Below are 27,975 nucleotides of genomic sequence, written 5' to 3'. Positions count from 1 at the left end.
GAGTTAAAGAGCTCAATGAAAACCTTCTTTCATCTCACCAATAGATGTCTCTAGTGAAGTTCTAGTGATTCAAGTACAATATTTCGAAATTGGATCATATATATATATATATATAGAACTTCCAAGAATTTGAGTAGTGTGGTAGTCAATCATGGGTAGAATAGATTAATGTGACACGTGTGTAAAGTGATCACTTAAACCTATGACGGTCGTAAGCCCCGTAAATGCCATATTCTTCTCCATCTATGTTGATATGTCAATTATTCATATTAATTGTTGTAATAAGTATACAAGTGTGTATACGCAAACTGTGCGTTGCATATATCTGTGAGTAGATAACATATATGACAGGTAATACAAGTCTGCTGGTTGGTACCCTCTGCTTTGTACACCCTAGCGAAAGGGTTTCGCGTTTATTATGATTGCGTACATTAATATTTCACAGCTCATTACGTGTTTGAGAGTAAGAAAGTCACCCAACTACGCAGATTATAGGCAAACATCACGGTTTATGGACATTGTGGATGCGACGTTGTTCCCTTGGTGTATTGAGGAATGTAAGGGGTCTGTGCACACCCTCGCGATACAGGGCAACCTAGCCTTGGGGTCAAATGAAATATGGGAGTTTCAGAGCAACACCATCAAACTGATGTGGTGCCATCAACTTCATTTGATTGCTTCTATGATTGTAATGCGACAATTCAATTACCGGAAAATGTGTAAAATGCCGACTCTCAACGGTGTTTAGTTACTTATTCTCGTATAAAACGGTGTATGAAATGTTTGAATGGTGATTTAAGAAAAGAATGCATGGCTGAGATAAGCATTATTAAGCTGAGATAAAATTAAGAGTAACGTAACAATTAAATCACTGGAAAAATATATAAAATGTCGACTTTCAACGGTATTTAGTTATTTACGAATATTCACGTATGAAACGATGTATATGTATGTATGATAAATGTTTGAATAGTGATTGAAAGAAAGAATGCATGGGTGAAGTTAGCATTATCAATAATATGAAGAGCAATGTGACAAGTCCATTACAGCAAAAATGTGTAAAATGTCGACTATCAACGTATTTAGTTATTTTATTCTATTTTTATCCATTCAGCTATTTTTAAGGTGTTATATATTAAAGTGAAATTTCTTAAGCAGCAATTAGATAATCGATAATTGGATGCGAATTGGGAGTGAAATATCAAGGACGCGTCATGTTTATTAAGCACATTTCGTTACAAGCCCTCTTTCTCTTTCTCTCTACGTAATATCATTCTTCTCTCTAATGTAACGAAATGTGCCTAGTAATCGTAACACTTCCTTAAAATTTCACTCTCAGTTGCCGTCTAATAATCGGTTATCGGATCACCACCTATATATATATATATGTATATATATATATATATATATATATATATATATATATATATATATATATATATATATATATATATATATATAAATATATATATGTTTATATATATATATATATATATATATATATATATATATATATATATATATATATATATATATATATATATATATATATATATATATATATATATATATATATATACATATACATATATAATTTATATACACATATATATATATGTGTATATAAATATATATGTATTTGTTTTTTTTTTAAACTGCAAAGCGTCTGTTTTAGATGCTTGTCTGCAGGTAGGATAGTAAAAGTAGGGTAGGTAAATTAACATGAAAAAAACAATACAAACACCCAGAACAATTAAAAATAAATCTTTCTTGAATTCATTAGCAATTGGCGGGAATCGAACCCGCGACACCAGTTTCGCATGTATACATATACATACAGTCGATATTTTGACACTAACACCAAGATATTCATTGACTCCAAAATCATATTGTTTCAATTATTTCCAAAATAAATAATATGACCATGTGCCACCCTTTTCTTTTGAACTAAACCGTAATTTTAACCACTTAACTGAAACTGACAAATTTTAGCAAGAAAATTTTCCGGTGCAAGAAATCGTCACCAAGTCGGAAAACGATTCACCCAAGTAGTGCTTGGGGTCGTCAAGTGCAATACAAGTCGGGGAACTGGTTAATAACTCAATCTTTCACAACTGTATACGATTTTTTTATAACCCTATTTCATCAAAATATCTCATGGAATACTGGTTTGATGGTCCCAAGAATTAACAATAAATATGGGAGTCGAACACTGCAATATATCGTTCTGAACATTTTTAACTTGTTACCGACGGATGTTAAAGGTCAAAATAAAATATGGAACAAATGCAAAATAAAGGAATGGGTAAATGATCAAGAGTTAATTGTGTGAAAATTGTGAAATGTTTATATCCTTAATTTTTCTTTTTTTTGTGTTTATACTAGGTTAAAATCATTAAAAACAATAAAAAATTTATTTAAAAAAGAACTCCACCGACGAAACACACAAGGTGGCTTGGTGCGTCTCTGCAAAAAAAAATGTTCTAAATATGTGAAAATTGTGATTTAAATAAACAATTGTATACAAATAAAAAAATAAAATTATATTTCTCGACATAAAATATCATACTTTAATAATTACTTTTCTGTCCAAGTTTCTACACTCTTTATTCACGTGTACATTTAATTAATTACAATACATACTGCATTTGATACGAATATATTCCTTCAAAGTTAAACTTCCATCAGGATAAAAATTTAATCGAAACTGTAATCAGATGTATTTTAAACCAACTAACAATACACTGCTTCACCGCAGGGGTAGGCAGAGAGAATAGAATGCCACACAAATTTGACTTTGCAAACAATCATCATCTTTTTCACGATCGCGTGTCACCTCATACTTCCCAATTATCCCAACTTCGAAGATGCGTTATATATTACATACCTATTTTATAAGTTTGTTTGTACGAAACTATTCGTGTAAAATAAAACTCAATTAGTGGTGTAATACTAGTTTTTAATAATCAATTTATAATAATCAATTAATAATCAATTTATTATACAGCCCAATAGATATTCAATTATTTTCTCTAAATCTCGTGTCTGACTGTGTGTAGTTGTCGGTTGAAGTGTGAATGTTAATCAGACTCGGTTGGACTAAGGTTGGGTGGGAGGCTCTCCCCGGCATGTGATTGGTTGAGAGGAATTGCTACCAAACTTGCGTTTCCGGCACCAAGAGACGCCAACTTGGTATGCCAAATATATTATTAACGCGCGGAACCCTCATCAGCCAAGGTTTGTTATTCAAAAACTAGACATTTAACGTTGCTTGCGGTTCCGACCTTGCCTTCCGTAAATGTGAATTGAAAACTCCCTCTCTTACGTTATCTTTATTAGTTAAGCAAAAAAACACTTCATGGCATTTATTAAACACTAATTTCTATCTATTTTTTTTTTAAATTTCACTTAGTAAAAAAAACACAGTAAAAAATAATTGAATCACCCATAAAAAATAACCATAAATAATAAGTGTAAGTCCCTCTCCAAACACAAGAGCTTAGTCTCTTCATTGGAGAGAACTGCGTTATTAATTTTAAGGTTGTAAAGTAGAAATGTCTAAAAAATAGAAAAAGTTTTTAAAAAACACTACATTAAATAAATAACTACATTAAATAAATAAATAAACTCTCTTTCATACATTCTCTTTATTAGTTGACCAAAATACAACTCATGACATTTAATAAAACACTTTAATTTCTACATCTTTTTTAAATTTAAATTTCACTTGGTAAATAACTCTCTTTCTTCATTTTTTTCTATTAGTTGAGCGAAAAACACCTAATGCCTTGTATTTTTTTTAAATTTATTTATTATTTATATACGGTAAGAAACATCTTTAAAAGCTTACAGGCGATCATCATTGATTTACTCATTCCTGTGCAAATAAATAAAATCAGATTTTTTCAAAAAATTGTTTTACTTTCAAACGACAATTTATTATGACTAATACTACACAATTTAAATTTTAACTGTAATTATCAAAATACTCGTTATAATTATTTCTGTGATACGAAGATAAAAATAATTACGTGCGTTGTTTTTTTACTAATTTTTTCGTTTAAAAGCATAACTAATTATATTATTATTTCCAAATTTTCAAAATATATTATATGCGAAGCATTTTCAAATTCGATGACATGAAAATATTGATCAATACACTTTTTTTTTTTAAATGGATATTATGATTTTCAATATATCATTAATTAACGTGTTAAATTAAACGACAACCTATTTATTCACTTCAAACATCTGACATTTTAGTCGTGTGTTTGTCAATCATGGGCGGAATGGTGAATGTTACACGTGCATAAAGTTATCACTCAAACCAGTATATAATAGTCGTAGGCCAAATTCTTCTTAATTTATATTGAGATCCCTATATAAATTTACGTTTTCTTACCCATTTTTTCATAAAAACTATTAATTACGTGTATTATTTATAATTTTATTCGCGTTTGAAGAAAACGCTTATTTTTATAATTAAAATGTAAGTTTGTTTTAAAATCACTAAAAATATTTTATTATAACTTAATTATAATGTCTACCGGTTTCGAAGCTAACCGCTTCTTTATCAAGACTAATTAAAACTAATCAGTCTTGATAAAGAAGCGGTTAGCTTCGAAACCGATAGTCATAAGAAGAACGTCATTCCAGCATCACGGCGCACCTTTTCCACAAAGGACATTGGTCATCCTAGCATCACGGCGCATCTTTTCCACCAAAAGTTAGAATAAGTGTAATTTAAGATAGGATTAATTAATTTTAAGCTAATTTAAGATTAGCTTAAGTTAAAGTCGCTAACGTATAGTTTTTATTTTTTTATTAAATTAATTTAAGTATATTTTTGTGCAGAATTTTCTTTCATCTCCCTACACCCCATCAAACATTCCCAAGGCATATCAGCTTGATAAGGTGGGCAACGTCACGCTTATTTTTATTTCCATTGATTTGGAATATCAATAATTCCAACACTCGTGAAGTTTTGTTTTTTTAAATTAGTTCCTTTATTCGTGGGATCTTCCCAAATAGTCGTAACAGTTTGCGAATTATTCTTTTCTTTCTGCCTCATGTCGAAAAATAATCTAAGTGTAAAAAAATAAACTAGTTCAAATGCTGAAACCATACTAAAGCCAACGAAGAGAGAAAGAAGTCCTCCGAACGATGCTGAAAAAAAGAAAATATGGTTTGTTATTTTTTTTCATCATTCACATAATTACAAATTACGATTTACAACAATGTGCCACGCATATTGGGTTTTCCCGTGCCGAAGGCACATTTTACAATACTTATTTATAAAGTTATATGAAAAGTAAATTGTTTATGACATGCAATCGGACAAATGATGCGATCTATGTCAGATATAACCACTTCCATTATCCGTTTATGAAAGCTCTTTTATACGTAGTTTCGTTGTTCAATGATTTTATGGATAATGGAAGCAGGTTATTCAACTTTATTGCATAATAATCAAAGTTCCTTCGACCAAAAGAGGTATGTTGGATCAGGTTTGATGTGTTTTGGATATTGTAATACGTTACCATTACAATTAAGTCCAAATTAAGCTTGTTTATTGTAACTTGTATGCTTTATTTATTAGGAGGTGCTTTCTTGTGTTATTCATTTCATTCGAACCCTCATCCGCACCCCAATGGTGCATAGGGCACGCAGTGCTATCTTGATCGTCAAAACACGAAGGAAAGGTGATCAGCCTTCCGCCTCAGGTACCAGTCCAGGGTAATATTGAATAAATATTAGAGTGAAAAAATCACTTTTATTTATTAGACCCCCCCTGGGAATCGAACCCGGGACCTCCAGAACGGTAGCCGAGCGTGCTGACCATTACACTACGGAGGCGGACAAAAAAAACATTCCTTACGTATGCATTTAAGAATTAACTTCACATTCTTGTGTAATGTGAAGTTAATTCTTAAATGCATATGTAAGGAATGTTTTAGCATAAATATAGTAGTTAGACTGTCATAAGTTAATAGGTCATACAAAAAGTCTGTGCGGTTTTTTGCCACTAGATAATGTTGATGCCCATATATTAGGCAATACTCACCCGATTGTTTAAAATGAACATGCGCTTAAAAAGGGACATTTTAATCTACATTTGATTTCCAATTTATTGCTTTCGTAAAAATATTGATTTTAAAATGAATGAAATATCTGAAGAAACGCGCTTTGTTATGATTTTTTACAATCAAAAGGGTAAACACTTTGCACAAATTGCCGAAAATTTTGTGAAGTCTACGGTGAGAATGCTTTGAGTAAACAAAGGACCCAGGAGTTATTTGCTCAATCCCGTTCCTGAAATTTCGATGTCAAATATGCATCATGCTCTGGTCGGCTAGTCATAGAAAAAGTCGATGAAATTTTTAACTGTTGGAGCAAGACTGACACGCAAGCTGTCGAGAAATAGCGGAGACACTAAACATCAACCACATGGCAGTTTGAAATTATTTGAAAAGAGCAAGCTACTAAAAGAAGGGTAATACATGAATTAACGCGAAGAAATTTTACTGACCGAATTACCATTAGTAAAATGCTGCTAAAACGCAACGAAATGGAACCATTTTTGAAGTAAATTTTTTGTTCAAAGATATACCAAAAAACCGCAGACTTTTTATATGACCAAATATATTTTGTCGAATATTCCATCTGTGTCATTATTTAATGACACTATTGAATAATGTATTTTTGTAACAATAAATTTATTTATTTATTGATTCGGCATTAACTTTGTGGAATGACATGATTATTTCATTAAAATTAAACACTTGAATAATCCACTTTATCAAGTTTTATTTTTATTTACGACTAGTTTCGAAAACGACAATTGTTTTCATCTTCTGGTAAAAATTAAAACTAACGAATAAAAATATATTTAGGTGAATATATAGGTTAATAAATATAGGTAGGGGGGTAAAGGAACAACATTTTTTGTTAAAGGAAATATTGATAATAATGGTGACGTATTTTGAAAAAGTATATTATTAATTATTGTTTTATCTGAATTAATAATATATTATTAACATCGACGATGTTCTCTAATTCTAACAAGTAATTATTTTTCGGAATTTGCAAATCATATCATGGAAACTAACCACTCATTTGACTCTCATACACTTAAATTATTACACTCTGTTACAAATAAAGGTCAAGTCATGAATAATTTAGAAAATTTAGAAACACATAAAAATTTTAGTTCAGATAAAAAAAATATTAATAATATACTGTTTCAAAATACGTCACCATTATTATCAATTTTTCCTTTTACAAAAAATGTTGTTCCTTAACCCCCCTACCTATATTTATTAACCTATATATACACCTAAATATATTTTTATTCGTTAGTTTTAATTTGTACCAGAAGATGAAAACAATTGTCGTTTTCGAAACTAGTCGTAAATAAAAATAAAACTCGATTAAGTGGATTATTCAAGTGTTTAATTTTAATAAAATAAAAATTTTAAATTACTGTAAAGAAAAAAGTTATGATAATATTACAATCATTGAAAAACAAGCTTACTAAGGTTATTTAAGTAAGTTGCTTTTGTCTATACAAGGGCTGTATACTTCAATGAGAGCTATTCTTCGCGATCAATCAACATAGAATTGCAGTGTTTTTTTAATGAGAAAATTTTAGTTTTATATTTTTTGTAGATTATATTGGACTTTTTAACTTACATAAAAGATTGAGCCAGTTCATATAAACGTCTTTCCTGTAACGTGTTCCGACGAGATCATTGAAGTACACATGTATCAAAGATTGATTAGCTAAGCGAACATCTTTGCTGTAAAAAATCATCATCAAATGTAAAAAAACTATTACATCAATCATAAGTATAAACATAAACAGTGAGTGTAAGTCCCTCTCCAAACATAAGAGCTTAGACTTTTTATTGAAGAAAACAACGTTACTAATATTAAAATTATGTAAGATAGAAATGTTTAAAAAAGAATTAAATTATAATATTTTTTTAAATTTTTCAGTTTTTTTGTTAGTTGTTAATATTTTTTAAATATACTTGAATACAAGTTAAATACGTTTATACAAATGCTTATACAAGTCCAATGTTTACAAGTAAAATTATATATTTGTCAGAATTTCTTGGTGATTGGCCCAAGGTCTATTTCATTTGGAGTTCTTTGCAGACTGAATTCTCTTTTGGTTTTTAACGACAACTTAACAGCACGAATGACCCAAGGGGATCTTAAAATACTAAATGTTTTAATAGGAAGGTTGTTTTGAAAGAAATTTATATAAATTGGAGATTCTTCAAAATAAAGCTATAATAATAGAACTTAAGAATAATTGATGGAATAATGTAGAAAAAATAGGAAAGAACTCAACTGGTTATGCATAAAAAAGAGACTTATCTTTAATATGCTTACTTTTAAATATATAAGTTTATATTTTTTTGACGATAAAATGCAACAAAAAATCATAAACGTAGTTCTAGAAATATGGATAAAATAATACCGTCATTTAAAAAAATATACTCATAGAGTCCCAAAATTGCATTATATATAAGGTTCGAAAATGTATGAAGAATGAAAAGAGTCTGAAAGAATTAAAAAATAAATGTTTTGCATACTGTAAAATAGTTTGTGTTAAATGTGAATTAAGCTAAGTACAGAAATTTAAAAAAATAAAAATAAAAATACTTATTTATTTTTTTACAAAAATGTTAATAAAATTAGTATATAACCACTCACCGAGATTTTTACGTCTACCGGTTTCGAGACGTACCCGTCTCTTCGTCAGGACAATCACTAATACAACATGCAAACAATACTACCCTTCACCACCATAGCACCATTTACACACTCAAAACTACACAAAATGTCTAACACATGCGATTTTTGGTCGACCCGAAGACCAACATGCACTATAGTTTTCAATACAGACATGCGTTACGAGCCGAGGTTAAACGTATATTAAAATTAGACTAGGAATCGAATCTACTTATATACTTGTAGGATGAGAGGAGTGGGGGGGGGTTCGAATTGGAATAAAAAAATAAATAAGCAAAAATGACTAACCACAAAGTAAATGCTTTAAATATTAATAATATTGAGAATAATAAAAATACTTTCCGGTTTTCGAAAATGGTAGAGAATGCATCGAAACACGTGTCGAAATAGATTTTATGAAACGATAATATTTACCAAGTAAATCTTGTTTTGAAAATAAGATTTTGTTATTTACTTAAATATTATACTTTTATTATACTTAAATGGAAATCTTTGACAGAATTGTTACTCACAAGAAACTTATGGAGTTGTAAGCGTCGGGAGCGGTAAGTCTTCCGTTCGAAAGTTCCAAAGGATAAACGTAATATTGGCAGTCTGGCATACAGTCACATTTTGAACCGTTGACACTCGGTACAGACCCAATGTAGTATTCTGAAAGATGTATGTATTATTATGATTTATATATATTTATACAAATAATAATACAGTGTTCATTTAAAAAAAACTCACCCCTAGCGTTGTAAACACATTTGATTTGTCTAAAATCACAAATTCGTCTAGATCCTGCAATTATAAAGTATTTTAATAAATGTATTTGAATTTTAGTAATATGGAATTAATGACCTCTTCTAGTAAAAAATGCACCTTTTCTTATAACTTTTAAGAAACGTCTGAGACATTACTATTTATCATTATAATTCTAACTGCCATCAAACTTTCTCCCTTAGTTTTCCCCTCTACCTCCTTCCCTAAATTCCCTTTTTCCGTTGCCTTCCTTATTATCATCAATTTGATATTTACATTTTTTTGATGTTCAAATACTATCTTCCATCTGATTGCAAACAGCTTTATATAGTATCAAATGTTTTGACCGATATCATTAGTCTATGTTTGGTTGGTTGGAAGATACTGCTTTTTAACGATAAGCCCGCGAATGAACTTATTTATCTTCTGTACATGAAGTTTAAACAAATAAAATAAATAATATCTTAATATTATATTTTGTGTGTATATATACATATGTACATACTCGTACATGTATCCTTACCATTGTTTGGGAGAAAGTATGGGATACATCCACATATGGCAAAAACTATGTCACTGCGACATTCTGCAAGGCAGTTATTGTAGGTGTACTTGGTAAAAGATGATGTCTTCCTCTCCTGGTTGAACACGCACTGTCTCTTTTCTATCGGAAAACTGCTCACGCCGATGGTTGAATACGTCATTTCCGGAGAAATGGCGAAGAATGCTTCAGACTTACTGCCTATAAGCTTTGTCGAGGCGTTCTCATCCGGGTACTCGTAAGCATATTGGATAAATACCTGAAAAAGGGCATGTTTACTGTCGAAATACTCACAGTATATAAATTGCATAAAGTACATACAACTGGCGTGCACATCGAATTTATAAGGGTAGGCAGTAGGGGTAGATAGTAAGGTAAGCTAGGTACAACTTAGTATGGTAGGTAAGGTACTGGTTGCGTTTTTAATATGTCACGCTGGTAAGTTACGATCGGCATTGTTTTTCTGCCTATATTGAATGCACGCCGTTGGTACATACTATATAATATATATGGTATTCTTTCCTCATTCATTCACATCTTCACATACCCAAAACATCTCAACACCCCTTTCTTGATTTTATCGATAATGCTTATCTCAACTTTGCATTCTTTCTGTGTATCACCATTCGAACATCTATTATACAACGTTTTGCGGCACATTCGTCTGAGATAACGTATTGCGACTGCATTCGACTGAACCTAGTTATTAATTCATAAGTCATGTTTTCATTTCCTGAAGGAAATAAGCCTGAGGAACTAAAAGAAACTGGCCACGCATCATGATGTGTGGAATCAATTGCAGAGCGGAAAACGCAGTAACAAAAAACGCGCTAAAAGTGTCTGAAATGAAGACTCCAAGAAGCATATCTGCCAAGAGTCTATGAGATAAAATAAGGAACACTAGGCTAAGACAAAATTGCGATTTGTAGGTGGGGAGGGCAACGAAGAGGATAATGGTATGCGCATGTGAGGAAAATGGAACCATCCAGATTTCAATATCTACCCTAAGGTAGACGACTCACGGGCAGATCACCAAAGAGATGGATTGACAGTTGATAATCGGCATCAGATGAGGCTGAACCTTCTTTTAAATAGGCCAATGATTTGTATTAATTTCTGGTATTACCCGAACTCCAAAAGCTCCAAACACGGATGAGTAATAATCTGGTGATCTAACTTTGAGAAGCACTGACAGCGCAGTTTGGAAACCGCAGCCCGCTACTCTCCTTGGTATTTGAGGTGTCATTATTTTTATTTTCCTAAAAATAAACATTCATAAAACGTGAATAACACAATATTTAGAGTGTGTCCAAATCTTCTTCTTTCTCTTCTCCGTCGTACAACATCTTCGATCACACAGCTTCGCCTAATGTCTTCGTTTAGAATTTTGTCGGAAGTTGAGATTATCATCTTCCTCAAAAAAAATTATAAGTGGACAAACTCAAATTTGTGAACAAAGATATGGGCATATTTAAAATATTGTGGCTTATAATAGAATCTCATAATAATATTAGTTAATATTGACTAGCTTTAGAAATAAGGACAACATATTTCAATATAATCCTTTTTAATTTATGTTTGACATTGTGAATACCACTACTTCTTAAAATCTATTATGACACGTGTTTCGATACATTTCGTATCATTTCGAAACTCCGTATGTGAAGCTAAGTTTAAATTTATCAGTTGTCTTTGGGACGTTGAAGGCTGAAGGCGACTTTAATAGAGACAATGGGGAGGAGGCTTTAGTTTTTGTCATATTGTTAATTGTGGGATTTTCAATATTTTATTTTTATGAATTTCTATTGTTTCAAAATGTAAAAAAATGCAGTTTATGACTTTTCGTGTTAATAATTTTAAAGATTTTAAGAAATAGCGGTAATAACCAAGTAAATTTTTATTTAAAATTAAAGGCATTAATTTACAACGTTTTGAGTGTGTCCAAATACTTGTTCACAAATCTGGATTATCTCCAATATTTTATTTTAGGAGTTATTTTTCATATTATTTTTTGATATGAAGAAGAATATGGAAGTCTGGGCATTTACGGGGCTGACCACCGTCATATGCCTATGACGGTCGTCAGCCCCGTAAATGCCCAGACTTCCATTTTCTTCTTCATCCTTGATGAGATGTCAAAAAATAATACGAAGGTATTAATTTATTTACTTATTTATTTAAACATATTACATACATTAGTCACATCATATATAAAATTTAGGATAGTTTGGGAAACCATGGATTATACAGTGATGCCTCGCGAAACGTACGTAAAAAATGTATTACATACATAAGTCATATAAATATTCCTGATGAGTAATTTCCATCACTCATTTTGGAACAAGGTATTAAGGTAAACAACATTGAAAAACAAATCAGAAAACACAAAGCAAAATGTAAAATATAAAGCAATGAAAGGTATTGTATATAGGCACATAAAAAAACATGAGGTTAGAAGCATGTTTAATAGAAAAACAAAAATAGAAAATATGGCTAATCGCAAACACTTACATCCTTAAAAAAAGTGTTTTTTTTTCAGTTGTTTCATTTTCGATTCCTGACTGGGTTCTATTGGGAGAAAGTGACCAAGAGCATTTTTTTTACAAAAACGTGATCATTGACTATTTGATAACTTAATAGCTTGATATTGCCCTGAAAAAAATCCCAAAGGATTTTAAACTTGGAAGTATAATATATTGACTTGTTAAAAATGACTAACTGCATTGATAATTTCTTTTCTTGCCAAGCAAAAGTGACTTAAATGGCCCTCCTGAACATTTTACGTTTTGTTAGTTGGTCACTTTCTCCTGTACGACTACGATATGTCAGGCAGCTGGTTAATTTGGGTATAGGCAATATATTGAGAGGACCTTTCTCCAAACTTAGTTGTGTTTATCAGCTCCACATGTATTTTATTATGTCCTCGTGTATTATAATATTGGATTCTCTGTTTAACATTGGTTTGGTGTTGCTGTGAGTCGTTTTAAACATTATTTGAAGCATTGTATTTATATATTACTACAAAGTCACTGCCGAATCTATTCATGGAAATATAATTGTTGCTAGGCATCCTCACAAGTGACAACGCTAAGTTTAATTACCAAGCATGATTAATATGGTCCTAAACAAATTGGACCAGGAAGCTAATAATGTCAATATAGTCACGATATCATAGATTGTGTTAGAGAACTACTCGCTACACAAACATTAGCCATTCTACTATACAGGTAGATTCAAACGTGTCCATCAATTCCAAATGTCGATAATATGTACATAAGCATCTAATATTCGATTTGCTGGTTTTCTTTGTTGTCAGTGCCTTCGAGATGGACCATTCGTCAAAATCAAATTAGGATTCTGGATTTCATTAGTTAATTCTTATTTTTAATATATAAACAAACAAAAAATCCCAATATTCAATAAAAATACAGCAATACAAAATGTTCCTATTATTTTTTAATATCTCATCAAAGATGAAGAAGAATATAAAAGTCTGGGTATTTACGTGAAGGTCTAGTGATTCAAGAACAACGATTCGAAATTGGTTCACATATTGTATAAAGAACTTCCAAGAATTTGAGTAGTGTGGTAGTCAATAATGGGTAGAATTGGTGAATGTTTCACGTGTGTAAATTGATCACATAAACCAGCCTATGACGGTCGTCAGCCCCGTAAATACCCAGACTTCCATATTCTTCTTCATCTTTGATGAGATGTCAAAAAATAATATGAAAATAACTCCTATAATTGGAGATAATCCAGATTTGTGAACAAGTAGTTGGAATAAACTCAAAATGTTGTAAATTAATGCCTTTAATTTAAAATATAAATTTACTTGGTTTTCTTTTTTTGGCGTTTTTATTGGTACTACTAATTAATGAATGGTTTGTTGGTTGGATTGCTGAAATACAAGATATATGTGCGTGATTCAATATTTTCTAGACAACAAGAAAAAACGTTAATTATCACAAAACACAACGACAAATATTATTTACAGTACGCGTGCTCGGTTGTTCATATAAAGCGTCTGATGTGAACATCTTCACCTGCGCTTGCGCGATACTGCTTAATTCTATCGCTTTGTATAATCATTGGTATAATTAAAACTTGGCATAATCAAGTATTTTAAATACTTGAAAGTAGTCAGGTCAAGAGTCGGAAAAATCGGCTTGTATGTATGAGATGTAAGAATGTAGAAGAGGCAAAGATTGTGTGCAAAGACAGATCGGTGTGGCGTTCTTTCCTCTCTGCCTAACCTTGTGGAGAAGCGGCTGGACGGTTAGTTAGTTGGTTAATTTTGTATCGTTGTGTATGATTCGCACTCTCATGCTCCACTCCCATGGTATCGGAATGTGTAGCTTTCTCTCCCCTTCTCTCAACGTTATATCTTTCTTCTCTCTCGTGTAACCAAATGAACCTAATAACGCGTCCTTGAAATGGCCCTCTCAGTTCTCGTCCAATTAGTGACTATCGAAGTTTTGTTTCAACGATTTATTACTTACTCCGAATAATGAAGCGGTTTTTTAAGTGCATAGTAATTGAACCCACAACAGTGGCCATTGGATGTAATGATTCTTTGGAACAATATGTCACATCTTGTATTTGTACCTTTCCATGAGCATCTCTCTATTATGTCTTTGCATGCTGGAGTCAACTGAAAACGATGAAAACAAATCAAGTATAGTAGAACCATTGTTATTGTGAAATTAAAGGCAGAAATGCAATCTCTCAGTGCGGCAAAACGATGTAAATATTATAAATATTCGAATAGTGATTTAAGAAAATTTTCTCCATACAAGCAGACGTCAGCTCTAAGCACTTGTTTGCCTAATATTATAGAGTATACAACGGAGTCCTAGTTCCAACCCTGTCGTGTGGAAGTGAAGTATGCAGTTTGCAAAATAAGAATGAAAATAGACTAAGCACAATGAGATAAGCATTATCGATAAAATTAATAGTCAAATTATAAGCTTAAATAATAAAAATGATATTTCCTGGCGTTTCTCATGTGTGTGATTATAATCCAGGATTCGGACCTCACATACTAATCGAAGAGTTTCTGCCCAATAAAAAGCTTCTTTTCATCTCACCAATAGATGTCTCTAGTGAAGTTCTAGTGATTCAAGAACAGTGTTTCAAAAATTGGTTCATGTATATAGAACCTCCAAGAATTTGAGTAGTGTATAGTAGGTTGTCAATAATGGGTAGAATCGGTTAATGTTACACGTATGTTAAGTGATCACTTAAACCAGCCTATGAAGGTCGTCAGCCCCGCAAATGCCCAGACTTCCATATTCTTCATCATCTTTGATGAGATGTCAAAAAATGATTATCGATAAAATTACGAAAGGAGTGTTGAGATGGTTTGGGCGTGTGAATCGAATGAGTTAAGAAAGAACAATAAATCAAATATATTATATGAGACGAACGTTGTTAGAAACAGATGAAGATCGAGGAAAAATTGCCATGATCGAGAATGTCATACTTGGACGTGGTCGCGTCAGGAGTGAAATGATCGGCGGGTACGTATAAGGAGATGCATAAATATGAATGATGCAAATCGAAGCCGTACAGGAGAAAGTGACCAACTAACAAAATGTAAAATTTTGAAGAGAGCCATTTAAGTCACTTTTGCTTGGCAAGAAAATAAACATCAATGCAGTCAGTCATTTTTAACAAGTAAATGTATTATACTTTCAAGTCACCTTGATATTTATAATCCTTTGGTATTTTTTTCAGGGCAATATTAAGCTAGTAGGATATCAAATACTTAATGATAACGTTTTTGTAAAAAAATGTACTTGGTCACTTTCTCCTGTATAAGCTAACTAACTAACCATCACACCGCTTCCCCGCAGGGCTAGGCAGAGAGAATAGAACGCCACACCATTCTGTCTTTGCAAACATTCCTCGCCTCTTCACACCCGCCGATTGTATCGACTCCTAACCTGACCGCTTTCAAGTATTTGGTATACCTGATCGTGCCAAATTTTTCTCGGCCTTCCTCTTTCTTTCTCCTGTATGACTACGATATACGTAAGTGTGGCATAGACATATTGGTATGGCATTCTATGCCCCTGCGGTGAAGCAGCATGATGGTTAATTCGTTTTAGATTACTTCCACACAGATGGGTATAATAGTTGTGCAAATCCAAAATGTAAAAACATAATACCTTGTCCATAAAGTCGGAAGCAGTCGTATTATTAAGATCAATTACGGCTTGCAAATTGGACATCCTTCTATCCATTTCCTTGTTAACTTCCCTGTTACCCAATAAAAACGTTACATCCTTCAGGTTTTCATACAGTTCCTCGGAACTCATATTCTCGGGTAGTTTCCTTAATAATAAATACTTAAATAAATAAAGTAATAAAACACACACACAAAGAGCTTGATTAATACGTTCTAACACGGACAAAATTATTTTTGTTAGCATTCATTTATATTGGAGCGAATATTTTTTTCTTCATTAACCTTTCCGTTTCGGTGTAAAAATAAAACGCGCGTCCCGGTGTTGGGTAGTCACTACACAATAAAAAATGTAGCGATTTTAAATTAGAAAAATACAGACATCATAGTTAATCCCCTTAATTAATTTTAAATGAAGTCACAAATTATAATAATGTACATTAATGCTGAAGAGCAACTGACCGCTAGATAGAGAACATTGAGCTTTGAGCTCCTCAAGCTTACACAGTGCATGTATGCAAGAGTGAGATGCGAATATAGGGTCGCGGCTCCTGCACACTCTTCACGCACTGTTTATATTTATATAATACCTCCGATTCTGATTATAACAAAAATTATACTATAGATTACAAAAAAACAGTATTTTTTTGTAATGTATTTTATTTTTATTTTTCTTCATTCCATCCTTAAAAATTATTACATTTAGCGTTTAGAGGCAATAGCTTCATGTATACGCTATAGTTAGTAGCTTTATTAAAAACAGTACAAAATGATACTGATTTTTGAGTGTTTGATGTGGCCCGCCGGCGTAGCCAAAATACCTTATTTGGCCCTTGGTGCCTTTTGAATTTGACACCCTAGGTCTAGAACATCTATGGTTAAGGTACTTTAAAAATTACTAACCAAGTTGATGATATTTCTTTAGCGACGTTGTGGGAAACTTTGTTAAGCGGACATAATGACACAGTTGGATAGGGAAACCTCCATATTGAAAAATGAGTGCTTTCAATAACCTTGAAAAAATGCAAATAAATTACAAACATGTCGCTCACTCCTTTCAAGAACGTCATAAATCAAAAATCGTTAATTTTCAGCTGTGCATGTTTTCGGAATGCCCAGAAAATGTACTATATCCCAGCAAAATCGGTATATTTTTAACTTAATATTTACCCGCTACAGGGCAGAAAGTGTTGTTTTTGAATTTTAAAGAAAAGGTATGGTTTAATTTTTTTTTTTGATAAACTAAATATTTTTCAAATGGAGAAAAAACCTTCAGGTTTTATCAAAAAAGATCTGTTGCACAGTAAAAAGTTCAATAAGTGGCTTGATATTTATTTTTAATACATTGTAATATATTTTTAAACTTTAATAACGTTCTCCTGAAAAATCAAGTATTTTGATTTATGACGTTCTTGAAAGGAGTGAGCGATGTCAGGAAACCAATTTCAAATATATAGAACTTCCAAGAATTTGAGTAGTGTAGTTGTCAATACTGGGTAGATTTGGTAATGTTACACGTGTGCAAAGTGATTACTTAAACCAGCCTATGACGGTCCCAGACTTGATGAATGCCCAGACTTCCATTTTCTTCTTCATCTTTGATGAGATATCAAAAAAAATCTAGACGTTATATCTTTACTCTCGCATGTAACGAAATGTGCCCAATAAACGTGACTCGTACTTGAAATTTCACTCTCGATTCTCGTTCAATTATCGAATCGTCGTCTAAGAAGTCCTTTTTCCAAAAATCGAATAAGTAACGTTAATACTGAAACGAATGTGTTAAAGTCGCGTTGGTACTTGAAATTTTAAGGGAGAAATATAATTTTTGTGAAACAATTCATGATGTAATATAAAGGTGCTACTTATACGAGTACACTTTTAATTTCTCTCTTATATTCTCATCGCGTTCTAGCGATAGAAAGTGTCTCTTCCATGATTTCCTGTTGGTTAGATTTTTCGCCAAAAAAATTATCGTTCGGGAATATGATCCCAGAAGCTTTCATCCCTGCAACCTTTAGACAGACGCGCTTCGATTCCTTCGTGATTGTTTTTAGTCGCTTTATTATTTGTAACACTGAAGTTTCACGTAGTTTTTTTCTCGATGAGACTCTTGGTATAAATATTGTAGGTAAAACTTTTCGCATTGTTTTGTTGTCAAGAATAACACAATTCCGTCGCGTGTGTGTACGTAATTTCTCGGAAACTTTTTATCTCTCTAACCAATATAAAGTGACTACTTAATCAGTCAACCTCAATTATTGACAAGTATAGCCTCCACTACGCTACCTTTGCTCATAGTCCTTGCGTGGCCGGTAACTGAAATAAAGTCGATAAATATTTCAAACAGTATTGGCGATCTTAATCAATTCAATTGAAACCTTCTTCTCCGTCTTATTCCTCATTACGGAGGTTTGTGACCATTGTGGAAGCAATGACTCTTATCCCTTGACAGCGCTGCACGTAACGCTCAGATCACCGTGGTGCCTGCTGCTGACTTAACTTGATCGGTCCATCGTGCGGGATCTTCCTCTCCCCCTCTTCCCCTCCAGGCTTCCGATCACAACCAGTCATTCCAGGCTATCCTCATTGCCACGTGCAACGTATCCACAAAACTGGAGAATCCGTCGTGTACATACATTGGCCAGAGTAAAGCCATCCAAGTGTAGTTCCTGGCGAATGGTCTCGTTGATGCGTCTAGCTGTCCATGGAATTCGGAGTATGCGCCCCAAAACCACATTTTGGAAGCTTCAATTTTTTTCCTTTTTGCTACTTTTGTGGTCCATGTTTCTGCAGCATAGAGAAGAATGGAGTGGACCAAACTCCCGAAAGGCTTTATCTAGGTGTTATTACTCACACCCTGGTCTTTCCATATTTTGTCTATCGTATACGTGGCACTTTTGACGACGGCGTTTGAAACCATTCATGGCAAAATATCCTCTTGTCTGTGTACTTGTTGCCTTTGAAGTCATCGACTATTCTTGAAAATGTTCTCACAATTGTTTAATTTTTTATTTTATTTTATTTTATTCATTCGGGAATTGTACAGCTTTTATATAAAAAAAATGATATAAAACAATAGTTACATTAACAATAATAAACATTACATTACATTGACAAAAAATAGTTACGTTAAAAAAAAGCCAATTAAACTATTCCACAATTATGTTATAATACTATTAAAAAACATTCAGAGATTAAACAAAAAACAAAAAAAAACAAAAAAAAGGGGGTCACGTGTTTTCCCCACGAAAAACATACATACACCTATATATGCATTCGTGGAAGCTTAGGTGTAACAGACACCGATAGTAAGGAAGAGGAAAGGCAATTAAGATGGTATGGACACATAGAACGCAGAAAACCTGATCATATTGTGAACCAGGCAATTGCCAGGGACCCTCCGCGAAAGACACCTAGAGGAAGACCAAAGAATCCATGGTTGCTGCAGAATGAAATTATAAATTATAACAGTTCTTTTCAAGACCGTATATTTATTTCAAAGAAATGTTTTTTTAATACAAAAACGTGTTTTAAGGAAAGAAAAATAATTCCGTCAAATGTTTTTTTTTACCAGGCCTCCATTTAAAAAAAAAAATCGAATATCGAATATCCGCCTAAATAAAAAAATACAAAAATTATGTTGAAAATTTTAATTCAAAACATGCTTGTAATGACATCTATGATTTTTCACTCGGGAACGCGACTACAGAAAATTGTAATTGGTTTGCGTCCAGGATAAAACCATATCCATACATTTTTCTTTTTAACCCTGGTTCTAATATTTTTTTACGGTTAAAATACAAAATATTTTTAAAAAGTTACCTGTCATTTTTACAAACCTAACTAATAACATAAAGTTTAGTGGAAAAGTACCCAAAATTGAGTGATACATGGCACAAACTGGTATTTTTTATAATGTAAATTAACCCTTCTTAATGATACTTACTCAAATGTTTTTTACATACATATTATAACTTTATTGAAATAAAAAATATTTTTTTGGTCCATCATTGAGATTCCAGAACCTCAAAGAAATATCTGTTTGAATACATTTAAAACAAAGAACTTCTGATTGAAGGCTGTACAAAGATGATCAGAATTTCTATGTTTTAAGTATATACAAATATTTACTTTTAAACGCAGAAGTATTAGAAAGGAAAACTGATTATAAAATTATCATCCTATTTAATAAATCATTAATCCTTTCATATTAATTAACTTTACACACGTAAACTAATAATATTTTCATCAATGCTAATGATTTATTGATGACAGTCAGCTTATTGTATCATTTCAATCAATCATCACCGATAAATGTCACGAAAAGATATAAAATTACGAGTCACAAAAGTTTACCATAATATACGTGGAAAAAGCAATCACAAAGTGTTGTTTTAATTGTCAACATATTATTTGAAATGTAATATTTACCGTAAGTGTCGCATTATCGGAATTCCATTGCCACGCTATCAGGACGACGACTATGGCAAATATTAGGCAAATGAATACTGCTATCGCCCAGAATATTCTAAAAAGCTCAATCAAATTAGTATTAGCATGGAAATATTTTATAAAATTATATGAAATTATATATATATATATATATATATATATATATATATATATATATATATATATATATATATATATATATATATATATATATATATATATATATATATATATATATATATATATATATATATATATATATATATATATATATATATATATATATATATATATATGTGTATATATGAATATAAATATATATATATATATATATATATATATATATATATATATATATATATATATATATATATATATATATATATATATATATATATATATATATATATATCATATATATTTATTTATATATATATATATATATATATATTTATATATATATATATATATATATATATATATATATATATATATATTTATATATATATATATATATATATATATATATATATATATATATATATATATATATATATATATATATATATATATATATATATTTATATATATATATATATATATATATATATATATATATATATAAATATATTTATATATATATATATACATATATATTTATATATATATATATATATATATATATATATATATATATATATATATATATATATATATATATATATATATATATATATATATATATATATATATATATATATATATATATATATATATATATATATATATATATATATATATATATATATATATATATATAAATATATATAAATATATATATATATATATATATATATATATATATATATATATATATATATATATATATATATATATATATATATATATATATATATATATATATATATATATATATATATATATATATATATATATATATATATATATATATATATATATATATATAAATATATTTATATATATATATATACATATATATTTATATATATATATATATATATATATATATATATATATATATATATATATATATATATATATATATATATATATATATATATATATATATATATATATATATATATATATATATATATATATATATATATATATATATATATATATATATATATATATATATATATATATATATATATATATATATATATATATATATATATATATATATATATATATATATATATATATATATATATATATATATATATATATATATAAATAAATTGCAAATAATAATTCACCATAACATTCAACATTGATATACGACGTTAAGGTAGGAAAAATTGGAACACCCGGAGCAATTCATCTCATGGTAGCAACTCGATAAAAAATTATCTTGTTTAATTTATCGACTGCATGTAGTCTATTTTCATCCTACTTTTGCCAACTTCATGCTTCAAATCCATACATTAAGCATTAAATCGTGATTCCATTGCTTAAATACCTTTTTGTAAAAAATACAAACAAAAAAAATTATTACAGAGATTTTTTTTTTAACCGTTATCCTCACCCAATGGTGCTTAGGACATCGTGGCGACGTGTTATCTTGACAGTCAATCGCATGAAGGTGATCAGCCCTGCGCTTCATGTACCAGTTTAGGGTGATATTAAATAAATATGAGAGTGAAAATCACCTATACCTGGTACTTATTTTGACCCCCCTGGGAATCGAGCCCTGGACCTCTAGCACGGTAGCCAAATGCGCTGACCCCTACACTACGCACTGCGTAATTCTACAATCATAAATCTAACCAAACCTGTCAATATTGGGCATGTTCTCCATCGCAATATATTTGTACCCGTGGAATCCTGTTGTCCGTAGAAACTCGATAGTGTGTCTCAACCAAAATGGTTTACTAGTGGACACATTTTTAAGAGTTGGCTGTTCATAATTTTTTTTAGGAGTTATGTTTTTACTTCTAGAAAAACTCAAAATTATGGGATCACTTTGCACGTTTTTCTCTTCTGTCCATCCCTGTGTTTTGCTCATTGTGCTGAAAATAATATACAATATTATTTTAATTCATATAAAAAATAGACACCTGTATAAAACCATTTAATGAGTTTTATTTTATTACACACGACTAGTTTCGTAAACTACAGATGTTTCAATCTACAGGTGAAAAGTAAAACTGACGAGAAAATAATAATAAATTAAATAAAACTCTTTACAACATTTTGAGTGTATCCAAATACTTGTGAAGAATTTGAGTAGTGTGATTGTCAATAATGGGTAGAATTGGTGAATGTTACACGTATGTAAAGTGATCACTTAAACCAGCCTTATGACGGTCGTCGGCCCCGTAAATGACTTATATAATTTGTTGTTACTGAACTGTTCAATTCCCAAAAAATAGAAATAATTATATTATTTATTGATTCGGCATTAACTTTGTGGAATGATAGATTGATTATTAAACATTTGTTTAATACCACTTAATGAGTTTTATTTTCATATTATTTTTTTGACATCTCATCAAAGATGAAGAGTCATTTACGGGGCTGACGACCGTCAAAGGCTAGTTTAATTGATAACTTAACACGCGTGTAACATTTTACATTCTACCCATTATTGACAACCACACTACTCAAATTCTTGGATGTTCTATATATATGGACCAATTTAGAAATCTTGTTCTTGAATCACTAGAACTTCACTAGAGACATCTATTGGTGAGATGAAAGAAGTTTTTTTTATTGAGCTGAAACTCTATTATTAATAATAGGAAAATAACTTATGTAATTGGAGATAATCCAGATTTTGTGAACAAGTATTTGGACACACTAAAAATGGAGTTTGAAAAATATACGGATTGCATCGAAGCTCGTGTCACAATAAGAAATAATGGTACTTACCAAGTAAAACATAAATTAAAAATGAAAACAACTATTACTACGACACAAGAAATTTATACACATGAGTACATACATACCTAAGTAATAATTGGGTTAGCTCGTGAATTAATCCTGTAAATTTTGTTTGCGCATTTATTTAATTTGTAATAAGAAGGTGAAATTTAAAAAGGTTTAAATTTTTTATAGTTAAATACGTGTTTCATCCCCTGACGGATTAAATCAAATGGGATACATATTTGATTCATATAGTTTATATATTTTTGACTTACTTAACAACGCTTTGTTGTACTCGAATATTCAGCAGAATACTAAATATGTACCTTTTGAATTGTAGTGCTTGGGCGAGACCGGAAAAATATATATGCATGATTTATTAGAATAAACGGAAACGAGGCGACGCTGACGTATTAAACGCCAATGTCAAATAAATAACAGTACGGGGTGTTTCAAATTCGCTTAAAATCGACGAAATGCGCTTAAAAGGAAAAAAAATCATATTAAATTTTTTAGCATATTCACGTTTTAAATCGCCTACATTATATTTTTTTGAGAGAGTCCGTGTGGTTGTTATCCCGTATTTCATAGGTCGGCACAGTATGGCTAGAAAATCTTTTAAGTACGGCTCCGGCACAAATATCCGCGCGAAGGCTCTTCGTCTCTACGTATTCATTCAAACAATCGTTTTCAAGCAACGTTTTGAGTGTGTCAAAATACTTGTTCACAAATCTGGATTATCTCCAATTTATGACGGGCTATGACGGTCGTCAGCCCCGTAAATGCCCAGACATATGTGGATTAAGAAGAATAACGAAGGCTGGGCATTTACGGGACTATATTCTTCTTGATGAGATGTCAAAAAAAAAATTTTTCAAGCATTATGAACTTTATGAGAAGCAAACTGAGAAATCGTATTATTGGCGAAAACCTGGAAATGTGCTAGAAATAACGATTAACAACCTGACTTACTCAAACTTTCAAAGGAGATGCAAGGATATTATTCGTAATAAGCAGTATTCTTATGGATACCTTACTTCCAAAAGATATTTTACCAATGAATCCTTTTTATAATGATAGTGTACTAGAATTGAAATTTGATTTGACTCTCAATAAAAATATTTATCATTGTGGTGTGTATATTTGATTCTTTATCTGATAAGGTGACAACCAAAGATGTTTCGACCACGATAGAAGTCTACCATATTACCAAGAGAGTCTTCTACTATTTTGGAGAAAAAAAACAAAAATTAATGTCATATTTTTCACATCTTTCAAATAAAAAAGAATATGGAAATGTGCGTATTTACAAGGCTTGCGTCCTTAAAGGCCGGTTAAGGTGATCACTTTTTGCACGGGTAACAGTCTCCATTCTACCCATGATTGAAAAATCACACACGCATTATTTTGGAACTCGTATACTATACGTGTCATATAATTCACACGACGTTTTGATATATTGGTGATTTGAGAATAAACAGTTAAGTGGTCGACGTTTAGACCACCCATGATCTTCCTCACCTCGGTCTTCGTCTGCTTCTATTACCAACAACATTCGCCTTATAAATTTGTTATACTACTTACTAATGGCAAACAAAAAAAAATAGATAAGAAACCTAAATACGCGTGCAATACAAAAAAACCTTTGAAATTTTTCACCTACTTAAATATCAAAGAAAATTTGTACGAGTCAAAAATTTATTTGTACCTAAAAATATTATGAAAACCAGAAGTATGCTTTGAATCAGCCTTTACAAGAGTCATTATAAGTTTTTAAAAGGAAGTAAGTTTTTCAGATTGTAGAAAATGTATTGTACATCGTTTCTACAAAAACCGAAAAATTTCTGAACGTTTTATAAAGGTTTTAATTGTTTGGACTGAAAAGAAGGTAAATATGTATGTTAATAGTTATTTTTCCTATTTCCTTTTTCAACCTTATCTTTTCCCCATGACCAAATCTGGGTTTCTCGACATAGGAGTTATTTTTACGTTTTGGAGAAGCCCAGATTTGTGAACAAGGATTTGAACATACCCAAAATATTGTGAATAAAATAACTGTTAAAATAATTAGTTGCATAAAATGTGAAAATCGTGTTTTAGGCAACCAGTAAGTTTTTAAAAATCGGTTAGAAGCTTGCATACCTTTCAATAAAAGAGTCTCCGCTTAGTAAAAGTTTACTAAAACCAATCATAGATGGCTCCCTTAAACTCAAATGTGAAGCGTAATGAGATTTATAATATATGTATGAGTTCCAAAATTTTTGGTATTGTGTTGTCACTCATGGGTAGTATGGTGATGTTACACGTGTGTAAAGTGATCACTAAATCAGCCTGTGACAGGCTGACATACTAATATATTCTTCTTCATATTTGTTGAGATGTAAAAACATAAAAATAAGTCATGAGTGAAGAAGCCCAGATTTGTGATCAAAAATAAAATTAGAGCAACACAAACAAATAAAAATCATGTTTTCAGTCGTCTTCCAGTTTGTAAAATAATCCAGCTGGGATCTTGCATTCATCTAAATAAAAAGGTCTCTGCTAAATATTGCAAAATAATGATTGTCGTTGTCGTGGTGGGTAGAACGCTGAATAATACACTTGTGTAAAGTGATCACTTAAGCAACCTATGGCACGTCATAAAAACTTCTTTATTTATTTTGGGATGTCAAAATGTAGAATATGAATTAATCATTGTCACTTTGATTAGAGACAATTTTTTTTTTCGATTTGACTAATAATGGTCCTAGTTGGGAAATTGCTGTTGCGGGGTCGATTCCCCCCAAGTGCAAAATAAATTTTAAAAATATTTATTTTGCATTGGTTTGGGTGTTTGTGATATATATATTTTTTTCCAATCCTTACTATCCTACATGCAGACAAGCCTCTTAAAGTAAAAAAGGCTTTGCGGGTAATTAATTAAAATTAAATTTATAAAACATAATTTTATTGTGTATTACATACATATCGCTGGTGGAATGTATTAATATGTTGATACTAGAGTATGATTTTATAGGTTAAAAGTTGTTGTTTTGTATAAATATGTTTAATTAGTATATCGCTTACATATCTGATAGCTCTTATCATCAAAAGTTTATAAGATATAAAATTAATTTTCAATATGCGTGATAAATATTTCTCGGTGTTAAATTTTTCTTTGAAAAAATATGTTGTAAACAGGTTAACGATGTTAATTATTTTTTTAAATAAAAAAGAATTAATATTAATTTTATATTTTTTTTTTTACATGTATAATTAAAATCTTTTATCGATCGCTTTTTATTGCAATTTTTACATCTCGAAAGATGTAAATTTGTAATGGAAGTTTGAAAAGGGCCACGCGATTTTAAAACAAAGTGTCTTTCTTTTTCATTTAATAGCCACAGCAACAAATGCGGAAAAATATGGCAATTACATATTTTCTATTGTATTTCTTTCGAGATCCTTTCTCTCTCTCTCTTTCTCTCTCTCTCTCTCTCTCTCTCTCTCTCTCTCTCTCTCTCTCTCTTTCTACGAATATTGTGTACTAATGTATCTAAATGTATTTTCGAAACATCTTAAACCGTTTTCATATTATTTTTAACATCTCGTCAAAGATGAAGAAGAATATGGAAGTCTGGGCATTTACGGGGCTGACGACCGTCATAGGCTGGTTTAAGTAATCACTTTACAAACGTGTAACATTCACCAATTCTACCCATTATTGACAACCACACTACTCAAATTCTTGGAAGTTCTATATATATGAACCAATTTAGAAACCTTGTTCTTGAATCACTAGAACTTCACTAGAGACATCTATTGGTGAGATGTAAAGAAGCTTTTTACTAAGCAGAAACTCTTATAGTATGTGAGGTCCGAATCCTGGATTAAATTCACACACATGAGAAACGCCAGAAAATACCATTTTCATTTTTATTATAAAGCTTATAATTTGACCAGATAATTTATTTACAACATTTTGAGTGTGTCCAAATACTTGTTCACAAAATCTGGATTATCTCCAATTACAGGAGTTATTTTCATATTATTTTTAAAATCTCATCAACGATGAAGAAGAATATGGAAGTCTGGGCATTTATAAGCTTAATAATAAAAATGAAAATGGTATTTTCTGGCGTTTCTCATGTGTGTGATTATAATCCAGGATTCGGACCTCACATACTTTATGAGTTTCTGCTTAGTAAAAAGCTTCTTTACATCTCACCAATAGATGTCTCTAGTGAAGTTCTAGTGATTCAAGAACAAGGTTTCTAAATTGGTTCATATATATAGAACTTTCAAGAATTTGAGTAGTGTGGTTGTCAATAATGGGTAGAATTGGTGAATGTTACACGTGTGTAAAGTGATCACTTAAACCAGCCTATGA

At 30.7% G+C, this 27,975-nt stretch overlaps 1 protein-coding gene across 1 annotated transcript; it reads right to left on the bottom strand.

The window, feature by feature from the left end:
* Window positions 1-4,936: 4,936 nt before the first annotated feature.
* LOC148308939 (sodium channel protein Nach-like) lies at window positions 4,937-20,070 on the bottom strand. The gene is made up of 8 exons (XM_088260960.1): window positions 20,064-20,070; window positions 18,878-18,939; window positions 17,142-17,251; window positions 11,175-11,307; window positions 10,085-10,307; window positions 9,276-9,414; window positions 7,693-7,799; window positions 4,937-5,166 (listed from the first exon to the last, which is right to left on the bottom strand). The coding sequence occupies exons 1-8, from the start codon at window positions 20,068-20,070 to the stop codon at window positions 4,937-4,939; spliced, it is 1,011 nt and encodes a 336-aa protein (XP_088117086.1).
* Between the last annotated feature and the right edge of the window lie 7,905 nt (window positions 20,071-27,975).

This window comes from Brachycentrus maculatus, unplaced genomic scaffold (assembly GCF_059751285.1).
Source record: "Brachycentrus maculatus isolate JH-2025_06_01 unplaced genomic scaffold, ASM5975128v1 h1tg000144l, whole genome shotgun sequence".
In the NCBI taxonomy this organism is placed as follows: domain Eukaryota; kingdom Metazoa; phylum Arthropoda; class Insecta; order Trichoptera; family Brachycentridae; genus Brachycentrus; species Brachycentrus maculatus.
Note: the sequence above shows the minus strand (reverse complement) of the source record. Positions and strands in the feature narration are given on the sequence as shown.

Bases quoted from the DNA above. Each gene is read 5' to 3' on its own strand.
- LOC148308939 (XM_088260960.1), bottom strand. The intron at 11,308-17,141 runs GTTAGTAATTTT...GTTTATTTTTAG, and splicing joins AAAGAAATATCATCAACTTG to GAAAATAAAAATAATGACAC. The intron at 10,308-11,174 runs GTAATACCAGAA...GCCCTTTTTCAG, and splicing joins TTGGAGCTTTTGGAGTTCGG to GTATTTATCCAATATGCTTA.